Raw genomic sequence first — 18,593 nt, 5'->3', positions numbered from 1 at the left:
ATTTGTGAAACTCACAACTTGACTTTTTTGATCGGGTTGTTGCATTTTCAGATTAAAGCTCGGAAATGAGCTGTTTTCAATCAGTAATGGGTATATACCCCACTACATCCAATCCTTCCATCAACGCCAACGCCCCTTCCTCCCCACCACCAATAACCGAACACTGCCGAACCTTACCCCCACCACTACTGCGTGTAAAGCGCACCAGGGAAAGGTCTGTATTGATGGTTAATAGTGTTACGGTGTGATTTATTACAATTATTGGAACTGGGTGATATAACAGGCCCATTCACATTTCAAGAGAAGAAGAAGTGTCCCATACTCTTCATTTGTCGCTAGTAATACATCCTTTCCTAAATTTAGCCTGTTTTACTGGCTGTTATAAATCAAATTTGTTCTTCAAGAGTTTGTTTTAAGTGATTAAACAACATTCAAATACTTGGTTTTGTTTCGAAGTGGCTGGTATGTTGTTATACAAGGCGCGTATTAGCCTATTCTACCGCTAATTCCGTGAAGTGAGTTACGGATTTTCTTCATTGAGGAATTGTGATTTCTATCATTTTACACTGTGTTCACAACCTTAACATACTGTCGGTAATGTTCAAATTCAATAATTCAATGTTGCTAAATGTATAGATCTCAATTGAGAATATTAGAAGTTAATACTAATCTTTCTCAGTTTCAGCATTCTACATATTTATAATATTTAATGTTATCAATTTTCTTAAATTTTATTTTTAATTAAGGATGAAAAATGAATACGCATATAACTAGCTTGCTTTTTAGAAAACTCCCAGCCTTTGTGTTGCAAGTGCCTGCAAGTTGTGTGTACTAGCTAGGGTGCGAAATCGCGCGGGTGGGGGGAAAGGGAAGGACGTCTCCCCCACCGATGACTTTATCTCAGAGGCTCCCCCCACTAAAATTGCCCAGGGGGTTACTTTCATTATAAAATAAACAGGAAAATGTAGAACCCATAATTTATTACTGACATTAATGATTTTTACTGGGCGTATAGCCTATTCATAAAAACATCAGAAATAATTCAAATGACTGCCAGACCTTGAGCAATGAAACAACGCAGCAGTGGCAACTCCGCACCTGCAGCCTATTGTTGATGTTTCACCCTGGCAAGTCCATCCTCCTTTGTCATTGCTGTAAGTAGCTCGAGTTTACACCACACCGGTACTTCTCGGAGTGGGTGTGTTTCCTATAGGTATCAATAGGACAATATTCACTTGAGCAGGGTACAAACTGACAAATTTGTTCAGTCAACACATAGCCCTGGTAGAGGAAAGTTCCATTAAAAAAAGCAATAAACCATGGAAACTCACGCCTTGTCTGGCCTTTCTTAAGATAGCTAGTCTCTCATAAACTTCTCAGCTGATTGGAATAGCGTTCTAATGTGTATCATTACCATTATAACAGCAAAATTCGAACAAAAAGATCTCAAATTTACATTTTTCTGAGTGAGAGGGTAATTTAAATACAGGGGAATTTTATACCACCCCCCCCCACCAGGTACTGCCTGAAAAAAAATTAATAGTTAAGCCCTATGCTCCTTCTCCCCCCCACCACTTCTTTCTGATTTCGCACCCTGTTAGTGGCAATATATCGTATATCTAAATTTAGTGGAATGATGATTTCTTTTTCTGAAGAGCAACGCAGGTGAGGAAATGCGGATGGTAGTTTCAGAAAGATGTTGCGATATGTAGTGTGTAATTTTAATTATTATTTTGCTGTGTTATTTACCTTTGTGTGCAATTTCCTAGTGACGCTGTGAATGTTGAGTTGTTCTTTACTCTGTATGCTGCGACATATGGTAGTAGGGTTAAAAAACTTGAGAGGTTCCCATTTAGGATATCTATTAATTAATGCTGCTGCATACGTAATCGTATCCCTTTCCCTTGGAGTTGTTGGTGCAACATTAAACTGCTAGCTGGAATGGAAGAACAATCTGCAGGAATAAATTCTGGCTGTGGAAACTGTAAAAGGTAGTTGCTGGAAAGTAAAGCCAATAACATATTATTAGAATAACCTGTGTTGGCCAGAACAAGTAAACACGGCACTCTTCAGTATTGTCCCCTCCGGTGAAATATACAAAATACAATTGATCATAGTTACCTGAATAGATATGTCTTTACATAGAAATCTGTTCCCTGGCAATGCATAAGAATCAACTCAATTAGCCACAGGAACGAAGCTTGTATTACCTGTAGGAGAAATTTTAGTATTCATTGTTAGTGCAGTATGTTTACATTTACAGTAAAATATAACAAAGTGACTAGTGAACACTGCTATGGGTGAAATGAATTCTCTGAGGCACTACTCGAGGTATTGAACATAGACAATTTTTGTGCCACCTGGGGAACAATAAAAACTGCTAAACATTTAAACCACTCGTTTGATATGGAACTCCCTACATGGGGCACTCTGGTAAACACCACTCAGTTGTGTCATTAGACAAGACATGCATAGAAAAATAAAGAAAAGGCACTTAAATAAAGGTTGGTGGCATTGTTCAATGAAATGAGCTGATAGCAGTATTGTATAAATTTTTGTCTTTATTTCATCAGAATTTTCTTCATTTTCCATTTCCAGTCTTCTGGGTAGAAATGTGAATCAAGAACCTCCTCCCTTTTTCTCTCTCCATCACTCCACTCCTTCCTCAATTTTTTTTTCTTCTTTTAGTCCACTCTTCTCTGTACTCTCCTTACCGTAGCCATTCACCCCTTTCTGGGCATTCCCCGATGTCTTTCTCCTATGACTTTCTCTGTAAATACTTACTGTGGAACTCTATCCTCTTCCATTCTCATCATTTGTCCATACCATTTCAGCTTATGTGTCTCTATCTTGCCTTTCAGTTCAGGGAATCCAATTCACTCCCTCATTTCTATGTTTCTGACTTTATTCCTTTATGCCCTCCCTATTATTTCTCTAAGGAATTTCATCTTGGCCTCTTGCATTCTGCGTTCATCATGTTTTTTTGTTGTCCATGTGCCTGGTGCATATGTCAAAATTGGTGTGTAATACATTGGGTGCAAAATTTTCCTGCATTCCGTTGGACAACCCAGTTACAGACTACACATCTCACACATTGGTTAAACTCATTGGCTTGTTCAAGTCTGTATCCAATTTCTTATTTTATTTACCCATCTTCTTCAATAATTCTCCACGAATACTTGAAGCTTTCCACAACTTCTAATGGTCTTCCAATTACTTCAATATTCCCACTTCCTTTTCTATTACCTCTTGTCACCACTATTATCGTACCCTTTTCCACACTTATTTTCATTCCATATTCCTCCATCTCCTTATTCCTTACATTATCTTGTTCTTGTGCTTCCATTTCATCTTCTCCACATATTATTGTCTCATCTGCAAAGAGTGAGGCCTTTGCCTCCTTGATTCCCATTTTTGTAGTATACTGGTACTCTTATGGATTTCATCCATGATTGTAATGAAGATTGGAGGGGATAAAACACATCCTTTTTGAAGTCCTGTTTCTACTTTGAACCAGTTTGTTTGTTCTATTGTAGTATTCATACTACTTACTCACTTTTCGTTCATGGCTTTTATAATTGGTTCTTCACCTCTCCCTGCATCCGAGACCACTTGCCATGGTACACTGACATATGCCTTCTCAATATCGATAAATATCATCACTGAATCTAGCTTAAATTCCCATCTGTTCTCCATCACATTCTTTAGGTTCAACAGATTGAAAACTTTTAAAATTATGTTTACACTGAGTAAGGAGTATGACACTGTATGGAAGTGAAACACAGATGATAACTGGTGCCAAGAAAACCAGAGTTGAAGCCTTTTAAATGCCATGTTATCAGAAGTTCTTGAAGATCAGATTGATGGAACATGTCTCAAATAAAGAGATAGTGAACAAGCTTAATGAGAGGGGAATGGTTTTAGAGAATTTGATCCTGGGAAGGAAAATTTTGATAGAACATATCTCAAAGAACTGTGAACTTGTTCAGTTAGTTTTGAAGCTGATTGCAAAGGATAAAAGTGGTAGGAAGATTCCAGTATATGTACCCGGGTGATCAGAGTGATATGCAAACCGTACAGTCACTGAATTTTCAAGAAAGGTCATCTTGTTGTGGTTTCAGTTCCATATAAAACTGTATGTTAGATAGCTATTAATACGATATAAGGGATCTTATGACTGTGATCTTGATATCAACAGATAAGTTAAATTATATTATGGAAGTGATCACTGTTTTAGAAATCATGTGAAACTGCAGGTCCTTAGCTCAGATCGAAGTATTAGTCATAGAAAACTTGAGGTCCTATATGTATGATCACAATATCAACAGTCATGTAAAATTTTGGTTTTTTTTGGTATGATCATAATATTGAAGGTCATTTTAAATGAAAATATTGTTGGTTAGTCTGTTAACAAACATCATAAGTATCAATGACATTAATAAGGTAATATATTTTTCTGGCTTATGTTTTAGTGGAAGGTCACTGGAAGTAATCAACCATTCCAGTACCTTCTAACTACTTCAGTTTGCAGTGCAAAATGGACCTGGAAGCAAAGATCAAAGAGGAACCAGGCTGGATTGAAGGAAAAACAACTGCATCACTTGTAAGTCTCATTCAAGATAACTTTATAGGGGTCAGAAATTAACCCTTAATAGCTGAATAAGTTTGGCATGGGCATAATTTTCTATCTGCTTCCTCAGTATTAACACCAGCAGTCACCAATTGCTGAATGAGCAGCTATGAGTAGTACAACTCTGTTTTGTTTATTTGTCTGGGAATACACCACAATGCGCTAAACACATATCTGCCAACTCTTAGGAACTTAAGGTTAGGCTTGGATTAGTCTCTACTTTTTACTGTCAGTATTAATATTACTTTGGTTTAGGGGTTGCACCTTTTTTATTTTTCCCCTTTGGCTGATCTTACTTTAAAAAATACTAATATCCCCCTACACTACTGCACCATCATTAGCACCACATGTTAAAATTTATTACTCCTACCATAATTAGTGTAGAAGAAGTTTAATCACAAATCTTTCATTAGTGTTTTTGAGCCTGGATACACCAGTCTGCTAAACGAAATGTCAACACAGGTGTGATTATTCTGGGTTACCGTCACATCCACAATGTGCTGGAAGATATTATGTGTTTTAAGGAGCGAGCAGATTTGCCTATGACATACGAGGTATGAAATAGCTCAAAATCTGAATGTACGTTCTCTCAAAATAAGTATTTTGCTCAGATGTTGAATTCTTCTACGAAGACAGAATAGTGATTGGCTCATTTTATTCCTCAAATACAGGTCAGATTCTATGATATATACAGTAGAGAACCATGTCTAAGGGCTCTAGAATATATGATTTCTGAGAATAATTTCTTCTATATACCCCTTCTTAGTGGGCTCTGACACTTTAAGGACTTAAGGCACATTAAAGAGAACTTTTCTTTCCTCTTTGTCATTATTTCCTTGTCCTTTTTGTGCATCCTTTTCATCCATTCCTTTGTTCAGCTACTGTTCTCTTCTGTGTTGAATTTGTTAAGTAGGTATATTCTAGAACTTGATACTTTAATTTGCTTTTATTAGTTACTTAACTTACATTGGAATATAAGCTTTTAATTACAGTCCCTCCCCCCTTTAATGCTGACAAGGTTTTATGAATCCAAGAGTGAAATTTAAATGTCTCGTAGTACTGTAGGTCATAAAAGATCTTCTGAAGCTGCAGATATGCACTGCAACACTGCTGGTTCTCCACTGACGGTGTCCTCATCCCCTCAGTTCTTCACAGAACACTACATAACATGCTTATAGTAGTAAAATATTTCATTTCTAGCTGCTTTGGCCTTGGGCTACATTACATCTTTCACTGTTATATGACTGATAAGTCAGCTTTCATATTTATGTTTTTTTATTTTACACTTAGAAGCACTGAAATTTGCTGTTTGAAACATAACTGTATTAATGTTTTACGTAGCCCCTGTGATCTCAGCAAAACCATAGTAGAGAATGTGATTCTATTATTTCAAGTAACTTTAATCTGTCTATAAACAAACTCTATGCTGAGAACAAAAAATCATTTAGAAATGTTGTAACGCTTCTAATTGGTTCAGACAACTTTTATGATTTGATTGATATGATTGAACATATGAAAACAGTTCATACAAATTAGTGTTTATGCCTATGGCTGCTTCCTTCCAAATTCTGTGTGAGATAGCCTCAATTCCATCCCTGGTATTATATCTTCTGATATGGCGACAAAATGTTTCTCATTTTATATTTTGTTCTCAGTCGCATCCTTTCTCTGCATAAGCAGTGAGCAAGAATAGTAACACCATTCTTAGTGCAGCCTTTGGTTTTAATAATCCTCTGCTTGAGGAAATCTTCCTTAAACATTAGTGAAATTACAAAAGTAACTGTAGTACTGGAAATTAATGACTTAACATGCTCATTTGTTAGTGACTGTATTTGTAGATATGTGTTATGAGCATACCTAATATATCTTATTTTCCACAGGAAAATTTCGAACATGTATCAGAAGTGATAGCTCTGAAAGAAGAAGTTAAATCAGAGTTAACCGAGCCAGAGTCATCGCAGGAAATCTCTCTTGAGGTAATGTACATAATTTGATAAGCCATCGTCAGATAAAGAAAAAGGTTCGAAAGTGGCTCAACAGATACCGGGGTTTGATCCATCTTTTTAGTGCACATGATTGACAGTCCTACTGATAATATACTTTTTTATGAGATGGCTGTTTACATACCTAGTTTTCACTTTTCCTTCAAGTTGTTCCACAATCTTGTGTTATGAATTGTGCAGCAGTTAGGATTATTCCAAAGACCTCTACCCTATGTCATTTGGTAGCTGGTATCATTCCTACTAATACTTTTGAATTTGTTAATTAGTTTTGAACACAAATTAGCTGAAAGGTGCATTCTTTTGTTACTGTTACTGGATATTTTACTAGTTGTTTCCAAATGAAACACCTTTGTTATCTTATTGATTATATTAATTATTATTTTCTAAACAATACAGTAATTTGTTGATAAAAGTTGCAGGTGATATGCTTGTTTACTGTGTTGGTTTGCTTGTATACTACACACATTGTAGCCATCTGTTAGCAAGTGAAAAATTTATTTTTCTCCCTAATGTGGTCAGTGATGTACTAGTCCATTGTGATTTATAATAATTGTACCGGGAGGTGCACCTCAACCCTGCACATTTAAAAGAAGCGCCTTAGGGAACACTATCTATCGAACAAAACTTGAAACTGCTGATGCATAAAGTTGGGACATTGATCGGAAGACGTCACTACCGAATAACTCAGTAATATGTTATTTTAAAGTTTCCTAATCTGACTGGATTTCTTTGTTTTGTTTTGGTGTACATCAAAAAGTTTGTATTTTTCTCCCTAGATGTCCCTGCAAAAAGCTGAGGTCATGCACTCTGGTGCAAGAGGAATAATTAATGATTTAAAGAAGTTTTGGGTTTATAAGTTTTCTCAACTAAATTGACTTTCATTTATTTTGATACTACAATGTTTTTGCAACACTTCCTTCTCATCCTGCCAGCTTTGAAGTCTGGTCAATCACAAATTTTCTGTATTTATTTTTCAGCCAATCATAAGCTTCTTGTTACTTTTTGAGTGTCAAATAAAATGGGAGGGTGTGGTCGGATTTAGCCCAGAGCCTTCTTGAACCCTCCCCTTGGGTATAAAAGCCGCGGCCTTTTCTAGTTACCTTGTCTTATTCTCGTCAAATTTCTGAGTGTGTGTGTTAAGACAGGAGGTGGGATGCCTAATTCTTTGGTAGGCAGAACGTCAGCCCAGGTAATGGCCACCAGTTTTCTATATCTGTAGCTGTCTCCGCAAAATCACAGCTGTTTTCAAAAATGTAAACATACATTCTGCTAATGTAAAATTTCATACAGACTTAAACTGCAAATTGGGGATAGAGAGTGTGTTTCCCTCTCACATTCCCCTTCAGTTTATCATGAGGTAAGTACGATTTTGTAACTGTATTCTCCTGTAAATCACTCATTAACTTCTCTTTCGCGTCACCTCAGTTGTGTAGAATTTGTCTCTGCATCATCGGGCCACAAGCCCAAGTAGGTATTCAGAACTTGGTTTTCAAGGAGCGCAAGTTTACAACTGTATACATTTTGAGTCTGGGCCAGTAGTATAACCTGTTGTTCTTTTCCATGAAGGCCCAGTAGTATGGGTACTAGATACCCCTGTGTAAAGGAATTGTAAATTGTAGGTTGTACCGAGAGATGCCAGAAATTGAAAGGTTTTGTGTTATGTTTCCTTGAGTAGGCTGTAAGGAATTGGGAGCATTGCCTCCTTCGTTGAATTTAAGGAGCGTGTAAACTCTTGTCTGTTATTGGTGCAATTTTGAGTGGGGCCTTCGGAAGGCCATATGTGTAACCTTTGGAGCAAGGTGCTCTTGACCTGCGTCTTGGGAGATATCTCTCGTTATCTAGCCAAACGCAACATTTATGATGATGTAAACTTGTAAATTGGAGCTGGAAGCTCAAAACTTGTAACTTCCAACCCTTGGGTTTCTATTCTTGATTGTTATTTTGTACCTGACATTTTGTTCCTTCACCTAGTGAAGCATTTTGTTAAATTTCAGATCTGAAAAGAAATATAACCTTCGTTTTAAAGTTTAAATTAATCTTTGATATTGTAGATAGACCCATTCAAGCTGACACCTTCTTTCACCTCTCTGAGTTCCACAGATAATCTCACAACAATATTACTTAAACATGCGATGAATAAATAACCCATTCAAGAGTTATTTTGCCTTTCTGTTTCATACTTCGTAAGGGATAGTGTTTGTGAATAGGCCTTGTAAGTTCACCATTACTCACCTGAACATTCGTTACATGAATGAATTCCTCATTACCAGGATGCACATTTGATCACTGTCATCGTCCACTTCATAGCATGCGAGTCATCTTCTTTCACTATGACTATGTTGTGATGGGGTATTTCATTGCCCATTTATTGTGATATTCATTTCACCATCTCTTCCAGGAGTTCTGGGTTAGCTGCTGAAAATATAGCTGCGTGGGGAAGGTTGTGATGAGAGAGGAAGTATAATAATGATCAGAGAGTTTAGTAATTGGCTCTCTTATAAGGAAATGGGTTGCAGTTAGGTAAGAATTGTCAAAAGATTCATCATTTAGCTTTGGTGAGAGGATGTATGTGTTTCAAGAATGGTACATTCTTTGTTGGTGAAGCGATTAGAATCCATCACTTGTCTGGGGCGTTAAATCAGACTCTTGACAGCTGCTTCCCAGATTCCATGTTGCAGGAGGGATGAAATGCCATGTCAGTCCCATGCCTACTGTTGTGCAAAGAGTTGGTTTTCTGAGGGTTGATTTTCAGGAAGGCCTTGATCTCTGTAGCTGCTCCAAAGAAGTTTGTGCCATTATTGCTGTAAATGTTCAGGGGTTGACCTGTATGAGAACTAAGTTGATCAAGTGCAGAGAGAAATGTTGTGGTGGGATCAGGTATCATGTCTATCTAGACAGCCTTGGTAGCTAGGCAGTCTGGTCTTGTTCGATTTCACACAATTTTTTTATTAGAACTGGGCCAGCACAGTCTATTCTAGTTTTAAGGAATGGGTATGTCGGGGTTAAGGCACCATTTATGTATTTCTCATTAATTATTCCTCTATGTAACACTTTGACTAGAGTAATCAGGATCCTGATTTTTATCCCCCAGGCATGAGATCACGGCTGATGATGCCCATGCAATGGGCGAAACATAAATTAGTATGACACGGTGTAACACCTGAGACGTGTATGAGTGTGGCTTCTTTCCGTTCCCCGTTCTGAAGAGATCCTAAACATGTCTCTCAGAGTGTTGAGTGCCAGGATGAAGTAGTCCAAGGTGTTTTGCCATCATAATTATATTTGTGAGGTGATACAGAATTTCTAATGTTTCCAGTGCTCTAGTATTGGAGTATTGTGCAATCATCCACTGACAAGAAGATGGCCTTCTTAATCTATGATTGGATTAATAGTCTTTGTACGAGTTGTTAGTTTCCTGCACCATATTAATATAATATTTGTGTACAGGGTGCAACTCCGATACAAACAGTGGATTTTAATTTCACTCCGTGGGTTGTTTACAACAATCTCAGATAATTATAATTTACAAATCTCATGACTGGTCCATATTGAAATGTACATTAATTCAACAATGTTACAAAAGTTTATTGAAATCCACGTATTCAATATGCATTGGGGTTTTAAAATTACGATTTATATATTGTAATACTAATTTAAGTGGACATGTTTCGCCCATTGTTTGGGCATCATCAGCCGTGAACTCATGCCTAAGGGATTAAAATCACGATCCTGATTACTCTAGTCAAAGTGTTACGTAGAGGAACGTGTGTTATAAAAAGGAGTAAACTTGTAAGTTCACAAACGACAATTTACACAATAAAGACACATCTAAAAATTCTTTGATGAGAGGATGTGAGTATGTGTTATAAGAGTGGTCCATTCTTTGTTGGTGTAGTGATAAGTATGCATCACTCTTCTGAGGTGATATATCAGACTCGTGACAGCTGCTTCCCAGATTCCACCAAAGTGTGGTGCTCTCAGGGGGGTGTGAAATGCCGTGTGAGTCCCATGCCTGCGGTTGTGTGAAGAGTTGGTTTTCTGAGGGTTGTTTGAGAGAAAGGCCTTGATTTCTTTAGCTGCTCCGAGGAAGTTTGTGCCATTATCGCTGTAAATTAACTGTAATACTGGAAATTAATGAAATAACATGCTCATTTGTTAGTGACTGTATTTGTAGATGTGTGTTATGAGCATACCTAATATATCTTATTTACCACAGGAAAATTTTGAACTTGTATCAGAAGTTATAGCTCTGAAAGAAGAAGTTAAATCAGAGTTAACCCAGCCAGGTTCGATCCAGGAAAACTCTGTTGAGGTAATGTACATAATTTGATAAACCATCATCAGGTAATTGAAATGGTTAGAAAATGGCTCAACAGATATCAGTGTTTGACCCTTCATTTCAGTGCACATGATTGATAGCCCTACAGAAAATATACTTTTTTATGAAATTGACTGTTTACTGACCTATTTTCACTTTTCCTTTGAGTTGTTGCATGATCTTGCATTATGAATTATACAGCACTTAGGATTCTTCCAAAGACCTCTACTTTCTATCATTTGAGAGCTGGTATCAATCCTACTAATATTTTTGAATTCGTAAATAGTTTTGAACACAATGTGGGAATAAGGTACATTGTTTTGTTACTGTTACAGGATATTTTACTAGTTGCTTCCAAATGAAACTCCTTTCTTATCTTATTGATTATATTAATTACTGATTTCTAGATAATACAGTAATTTGTTGATACAAGTTGCTGGTGATATGCTTGTTTACTGTGAGCATTCGCTTAATATACTACACACATTGTAGCCATCTTGTGGCAATTGACCTAATGTGGTCTGTGGTGTTTATTTTCCATTGTGACTGATAATTTTACTTAAACATACAATGGAATAAATAAGCCATTCAAAAGGTATCATGCTTTCCTGTTTTATACTTCATAAGAGATAGCGTTTGTGATAGGCCTTATAATTTCACCATTACTCACCTGAAAATTCGTTGCATGAATGAATTCGTCATTACCAGGATGCACATTTGATCACTGTCTTTGTCCACTTCATAGCATGAGTGTCATCTTCTTTCAGTATGACTATGTTGGTATGGGGTATTTCATTGCCCATTTTTTGAGATATTCATTTCACCATCTCTTCCAGGAGTTCTGGGTTAGCTGCTGAAAATATAGCTATGTGGGCAAGGTTGTGATGAGAGGGGAAGTATAATCATGATCAGGGAGTGTAGTAATTGGCTCTCCTATAAGGAAATGGGATGTAGTTAGGTAAGAAGTGTCAAAAGGGTCATCATTTAGCTTTGGTGATAGGATGTGAGTATGTGTTGTAAGAATGGTCCATTCTTTGTTGGTGAAGTGATAAGAATCCACCACTCATCTGAGGTGTTATATCAGAATCTTGACAGCTGCATCCTAGATTCCACTAGAGTGTGATGCTACACAAGGGATGAAATGCCTCATCAGTCCCATGTCTGCAGGTGTGTGAAAAGATGGTTTCTGAGGGTGGTTTTGCAAAAAGGCCTTGATTTCTGTAGCTTCTCCGAAGAAGTTTGTGCTGTAATTGCTGTAAGTGTTCAGGGGTTGACCTCTATGAGAACTAAGTCTATAAAGTGCAGAGAGAAATGTTGTGGTGATATCAGGTATCATGTCTATGTAGACAGCCTTGGTAGCTAGGCAGTCTAGTCTTGTTCGATTTCACACGATTTTTCATTAGAATTTGGCCAGCGGTTTTAAGGAATGGGTAATTCTGGGTTACAGGCACCATTTGTGTATTTCACATTAATTGTTCTGAGGTATCTGCATTCATCATAGAACACTTGAGACGTGTATCAGTGTGGTTTCTTTCTGCCCCCCTTGCTGATGAGATCCTAAGAGAATTAAGTGTCAGGATGAAATAGTCGAAGGTGTTCCACCATCATAATTATATTTGTGAGATGATACAGAATTTCTAAATTTTTTACTCCACTGTTATTGGAGTCTTCTGTCAACAAGAAGATGGCCTTCTTTATCTATGATTGGATTTATAGTCTTTATACTGTATGAGTTGATAGTTTCCAGCACAACATTAATCTAACATTTGTGTAGAGCGTTCAACTCCTATACGAACAGTGGACTTTATTTTCACTCCGTGGCTTGTTTACGACAATCTCAGATAATTATATGTTACAAATCTCATGACTGGTCCATATTGAAATGTACATTAATTCAACAATGTTACAAAAGTTTATCGAAATTCACGTATTCAATATGCATTGGGGTCTTAAAATTGAAATTTATATATTGTAATACTAATTTATGGGAGATCCAATTTTGAGGTCAGAGTTTGACAGAGCTATGAGTGACCTCAATAGGAACAAGGCACCTGGAATTGATGACATTCCCTCTGAATTACTGACTGCCTTAGGAGAAACCAGCATGGCAAGGTTATTTCATTTAGTGTGCAAGATGTGTGAGACAGGAGAAGTCCCATCCGATTTTCGGAAGAATGTTGTTATACCTATTCCCAAGAAAGCCGGTGCTGACAGGTGTGAAAACTATCGCACCATTAGTTTAGTATCTCATGCCTGCAAAATTTTAACTCATTATTTACAGAAGAATGGAAAAACAAGTTGAAGCTGAGTTGGGAGAAGATCAATTTGGCTTCAGAAGAAATGTAGGAACACGTGAAGCAATCCTGACTTTACATCTGATCTTAGAGGATCGAATCAAGAAGGACAAGCCCACGTACATGGCATTCGTAGATCTAGAAAAGGCATTCGATAATGTTGATTGGACCAAGCTATTTATGATTCTGAAGATGATAGGGATTAGATACCGAGAACGAAGAATTATCTACAATCTGTATAAAAATCAGTCTGCAGTGATAAGAATCGAGGGCTTTGAAAAAGAAGCAGCAATCCAGAAAGGAGTGAGGCAAGGCTGCAGTTTGTCCCCTCTCCTTTTCAATGTTTACATTGAACAGGCAGTAAAGGAAATCAAAGAGAAATTTGGAAAGGGAATCACAGTCCAAGGAGAGGAAATCAAAACCTTGAGATTTGCCGATGATATTGTTATTTTATCTGAGACTGCAGAAGATCTCGAGAAGTTGCTGAATGGTATGGATGAAGTCTTGGGTAAGGAGTACAAGATGAAAATAAATAAGTCCAAAACGAAAGCAATGGAGTGCAGTCGAATGAAGGCAGGTGATGCAGGAAATATTAGATTAGGAAATTAAGTCTTAAAGGAAGTAGGTGAGTATTGCTATTTGGGTAGTAAAATAACTAACGATGGCAGAAGTAAGGAGGACATAAAATGCAGACTAGCACAAGCAAGGAAGTGCTTTCTTAAAAAAAGAAATTTGCTCAATTCAAACATTGATATCGGAATTAGAAAGATGTTTTTGAAGACTTTCGTGTGGAGCGTGGCATTGTATGGAAGTGAAACATGGACGATAACTAGCTCAGAAAGAAGGAGAATAGACTTTTGAAATGTGGTGTTACAGAAGAATGCTGAGGGTGAGATGGATAGATCGAATCACGAATGAAGAGATACTGAATCGAATTGGTGAGAGGAGATAGAATTGGCTAAATTTGAGGAGAAGAAGAGATAGAATGGTAGGACACATCTTAAGGCACCCAGGACTTGTTCAGTTGGTTTTTGAAGGAAGTGTAGGTGGTAAGAACAGTAGGGGTAGACCAATTTATGAATATGATAAGCAGATTAGAGCAGATGTAGGATGCAATAGTTACGTAGAAATGAAAAGGTTAGCACAGGATAGGGTGGCATGGGGAGCTGCATCAAACCAGTCTATGGTCTGATCACTCAAACAACAATAACAACAACAATACTAATTTAAGTGGTCATGTTTCGCCTATTGTTTGGGCATCATCAGCCGTGATCTCATGCATAAAGGACTATAATCAGGATCCTGATTACTCTAGTCAAGTTGTTACATAGAGGAATGTGTGTTATAAAAATGGGGAAGCTTGTAAGTTCACAAACGACAATTTACACAATTACAATACGTTTAAAGAATATTTGGTGAGAGGATGTATGTGTTGTAAGAGTGGTACCTTCTTTGTTGGTGAAGCGATAAGAATCCATCACTCTTCTCAGGTGATATATCAGACTCTTGACAGCTGCGTCCCAGATTCCACCAAAGTGTGGTGCTGCAGGAGGAATGAAATGCCGTGTCAGTCCCATGACTGCAGTTGTGTGAAGAGTTGGTTTTCTGAGGGTTGTTTTGCTGAAAAGCCTTGATTTCTTTTGCTGCTTCAAAGAAGTTTGTGCCATAATCACTGTGAATGTTCAGCCTACAGCCAGCAGCGCATAAGCTCTATGTTCCGCCCATCTCCTCTCCTCCACCACACCCCCTTCCATCAATTACACACAGGTACAATACAAGAAGTGCAACTGTCATTGGTTCTGATGCTGCAAAGGCAACTAGTTCCCACCAGAAAGGTCGAGGGGGTAAGTAATTTTATACACAGCGTTTTTCGTCAAATTTTACCCTTTGTGCTCTAATCTTAAAAGTCCTTCTAGCCTCCTCTCATTACAGATTCTTCACCACACATCCCTCAGTATTCGATTTCAACATTGAAGCTGTAGCCAACTCCTAGCACAAGCCTCCCCATTTGAATAATAGGACAAGAGGAGGGGCTATCACATCAGCTAGTAAAGACACACACACTAACACACAGTCGTGAAACTTTTTTCATGCCTTCAACAAAAATAAGAAGACTATGGTCTCACCAAACAAATATGGGATTAACAGGGTGTCCACCCGTATGAAATACTGGTAACCGGGGAATGTCAGGGAATTCCAGAAATAGTGGAAAAACCAGGAAATATCAGGGAATTCTGAAAATAATCTGGAAATTCGTTCTTCTGCCAGATAAAATGGACATACCCTATTTGTCCATTAATAGAAGCAATTTTTCAATTTTTTAAGATTAATCTTGGGCATGTCTTTTATGCCAGGAATAAATTGTGAAGAAACCTGAATAAACATTAACAAAACCAAGTGTGATCTCGAATATGAAGTAACCAATATCTTCAATAGCTATTTGAATAGCATATAGCAGGCAGTAGCGACTATGTTCGATCGAATTTTCAATGTTTTGATCTGCTTATTATTGTATATTCTGTGTTGTTGGGGAATGGTCAGGCCTATATTGTGTTCTCAGTTTTCTAATCGCTTAAATGTATGGCTTCCACAGCAAAATATGCATATAGACAAAATTCCACTACCCAACAAATGACTGTGTTTGTTTACTATGTATTGACGTGTGCGATAGTCACTACCTCATTAAATGTAAAAAGAGAAAATACACCGACTCAATGCAGGAAAGTGTGAAATTCGCTTAAACTTAATACTGCTTTGAGTGCTCATTATTATTATGATTATTATTACAATTATTAAATGTGCTGATGTAGGTAAACCTTGTGTAAATGTGTAATGCAACGTGACACAGTTCGAGTTCCGCCATGTTGAGTTTCTAACCTATCTGATGAAATGGTTGGTGACGAACGTCCGCGAGTGAGGCTCCACAGTAATCAAGTGATTTGAAGGTGTTATACATCAGTGGAAGTGATAGAAACTTGCGGAAGTGTTACGTTTGTATTTACGAATCGATATACCCATATGTTTTGTCGGTGTTGATCTTTTTCTTCCAAATTTGCAATGTAAAGAAAATGGGGAAACAATGGAGTTGGAAGCCCAGCCACTACCAGTGCTGCCAGCGTAGACCGCCTCATGAAGTGCGTGCTGGAGAATTTCATTAACTCGGACAGCTTCTTTGAAAAAATTTTGCAGGCCAGTTCGACCCGCATGACGGAAGTGGTTATAAAAGAACTTGAAAAGAGTTTAAAGTTTAATATCGAAGCATTTTGAGAGTTAACTGAAAAACATGGTAAGAAGGAGGCAGAAATCCACAAACTGAAGGAGGATATGGATGCCACGTGCAATTCATTGGGGCAGTACAGAAGGAGAAATAATGTAAGAAATTTCGGCATCCCTGAATGTTCGAACGAAAACTGTGATGAACTAGTGCTCAATGTGTGCAATGTAGTAGGTGCAGATGTTAGACGTAGGGCCTGTACTATGACAGCCAGATAAAAGTGCGGTATAAATTTATTTGGCAGTTTGGACATTTATCTGGAAGTTCGGTTGAAACCGCGTACTACGACTTTCGTTTATGTGCAATCTGGGAAAGTATTCTCGAGTATAGCTATGCCGAAGTTGGAGAGGCTGTTAACGCTCTAATCTGGGACTTAGCTCTTATTGGGGACGCTACTGTAAAGAATCAAGATGGCTACTCATGAAGATGAATCTACATCTGCATGATGCTGTGTGAAATTAAGTTGTTACAATGTAATTTATGTATATATTTATAATGTATATCATGCTTCCTGTCCAGCTATCACAGAATTCTTAAAGATTTCCCAAGCTAGCAAGTTGTTGCTACTGAGTATATGAATAGTACACAAGCAGACAACCGCAAGCTTCATGGGTAGCCGTGGTCGTTAGGGCAGCAAAGTTTGCTGATAATCAGTTTTTCGTGGGTTCGAGTCCCAATAGTCTAACATTTTTTTACCTTGTAAGTGGTAGTCAGTAGGGTACTAGAGGTGATAGCACACATTTCCTAATCATTAAAATGTGTGTGTCAAAAGCGTGGGTTCTATTCCAAATCTATCCGCAACGCGCATATAGAGTAAAGGTATACGACGTTGTTCATGGCGATTCGTCCGTCGAATGAAGATGTTAAGGAGGTTATATTTCTTTTACTTCATAACAACTTGCTACAAAAGTATTTACGCTAAAGTGAGATAAATGTTTGCCAGTTACTATTCTCACATTGTATTGAAAAGAAAGAAACTAACTACTTATTTAATGAGCAAACCATTTTTGAATTAATAATAAAATTAATGATCCCACGCTGCATCAGTGGCATTAATTACGAATATAAACCTTACTTTCGTCGTAACGCGCAACCTCGTAAATAGTACTAGACAAAAAAGATACATAACCTGATTCTTAACTTTTGCGTCCAGGTTACATTTTCAGTCTTTTTATTTTCTATAACAGTTTCAGTTTCGTTATACAGTTAATTAATTTTAACATTTCTTCGTACCTATGTGTATATTTCAGTCCTAATTCTGTTTTTTGACCTGGACTTCCACATTATAGCTTAATAAGAGTCTAATATTGGATTCTAGTAATACAATTTCAAAAGGAATAGAGCTAAACAAACTAAAACACCAGGGAACACGTATACCACCGCGCTAAATTTCACTATATGTTCAGTAACCTTATTACCAACCCAATAAAAATATTACTACATCTTCCGCATTACAATATCGTTGTTAAAATCCGTTGGTAGTACGCAAGAAGATATTTAACTTCTAGTTTGCAAAACTGCAGCCTACATATCTGGCTGTTTATCTGACAGTCGTAGTACAGGCCCTTAATGACATTGATAGGTGTCACAGAGTAGGACCTTGATTACCAGAGAAAACAAGGCGTATCCTAGTGATATTTGTATCTTATTGGTCACAGCAAGATGTCTTCAGTAGGATAACGAAACTGAAAAGCTTATCCACAACAATCCATGAAGATTTTACGGCTATCAGAATGTCCATCTTGAAGACAGCAATCCCGTGTTTTGTTCTTTCAAACGCTTGGACTGACTCAGGAGACATTGTAATCAAGAAGGCGGACAGGATGGAATTAAGAGTGTGCCAGTTAGAGGAACTTCCTGTGGCATAAGCTTCTGTTGCAGTGCTGCCTTATCACTTGGCAATGTGAGTCAACTCCCATCCTTTACCGGAAGTCGCAGCTGAGAAGCTAGCTTTTTTAAAAAAAATTTCAAGTATCTATCTATTTAGGTATCTATCATCTATCTACGTATCTATCCATTTACCAAATTTATCTATTTATCTAAATATCTATTCGCTTATCTGTCTTCTTATCCT

The 18,593-nt window shown here is 37.5% G+C and overlaps 1 protein-coding gene across 1 annotated transcript in view; it reads left to right on the top strand.

The window, feature by feature from the left end:
- Positions 1-526: 526 nt before the first annotated feature.
- LOC136886269 (zinc finger protein 567-like) overlaps positions 527-18,593 on the top strand; it is a 55,188-nt gene continuing 37,121 nt past the window's right edge. The window contains exons 1-3 of the mRNA XM_068230919.1: positions 527-594; positions 4,473-4,603; positions 6,511-6,606. Of these exons, the coding sequence (XP_068087020.1) occupies positions 4,538-4,603; positions 6,511-6,606 (162 nt within the window). The 5' untranslated portion in view covers positions 527-594; positions 4,473-4,537. The remainder of the gene's footprint in view (positions 595-4,472; positions 4,604-6,510; positions 6,607-18,593) is intronic.

This window comes from Anabrus simplex, chromosome X (assembly GCF_040414725.1).
Source record: "Anabrus simplex isolate iqAnaSimp1 chromosome X, ASM4041472v1, whole genome shotgun sequence".
NCBI classification, from domain to species: domain Eukaryota; kingdom Metazoa; phylum Arthropoda; class Insecta; order Orthoptera; family Tettigoniidae; genus Anabrus; species Anabrus simplex.
This window is presented reverse-complemented; position numbering and strand designations above follow the sequence as displayed.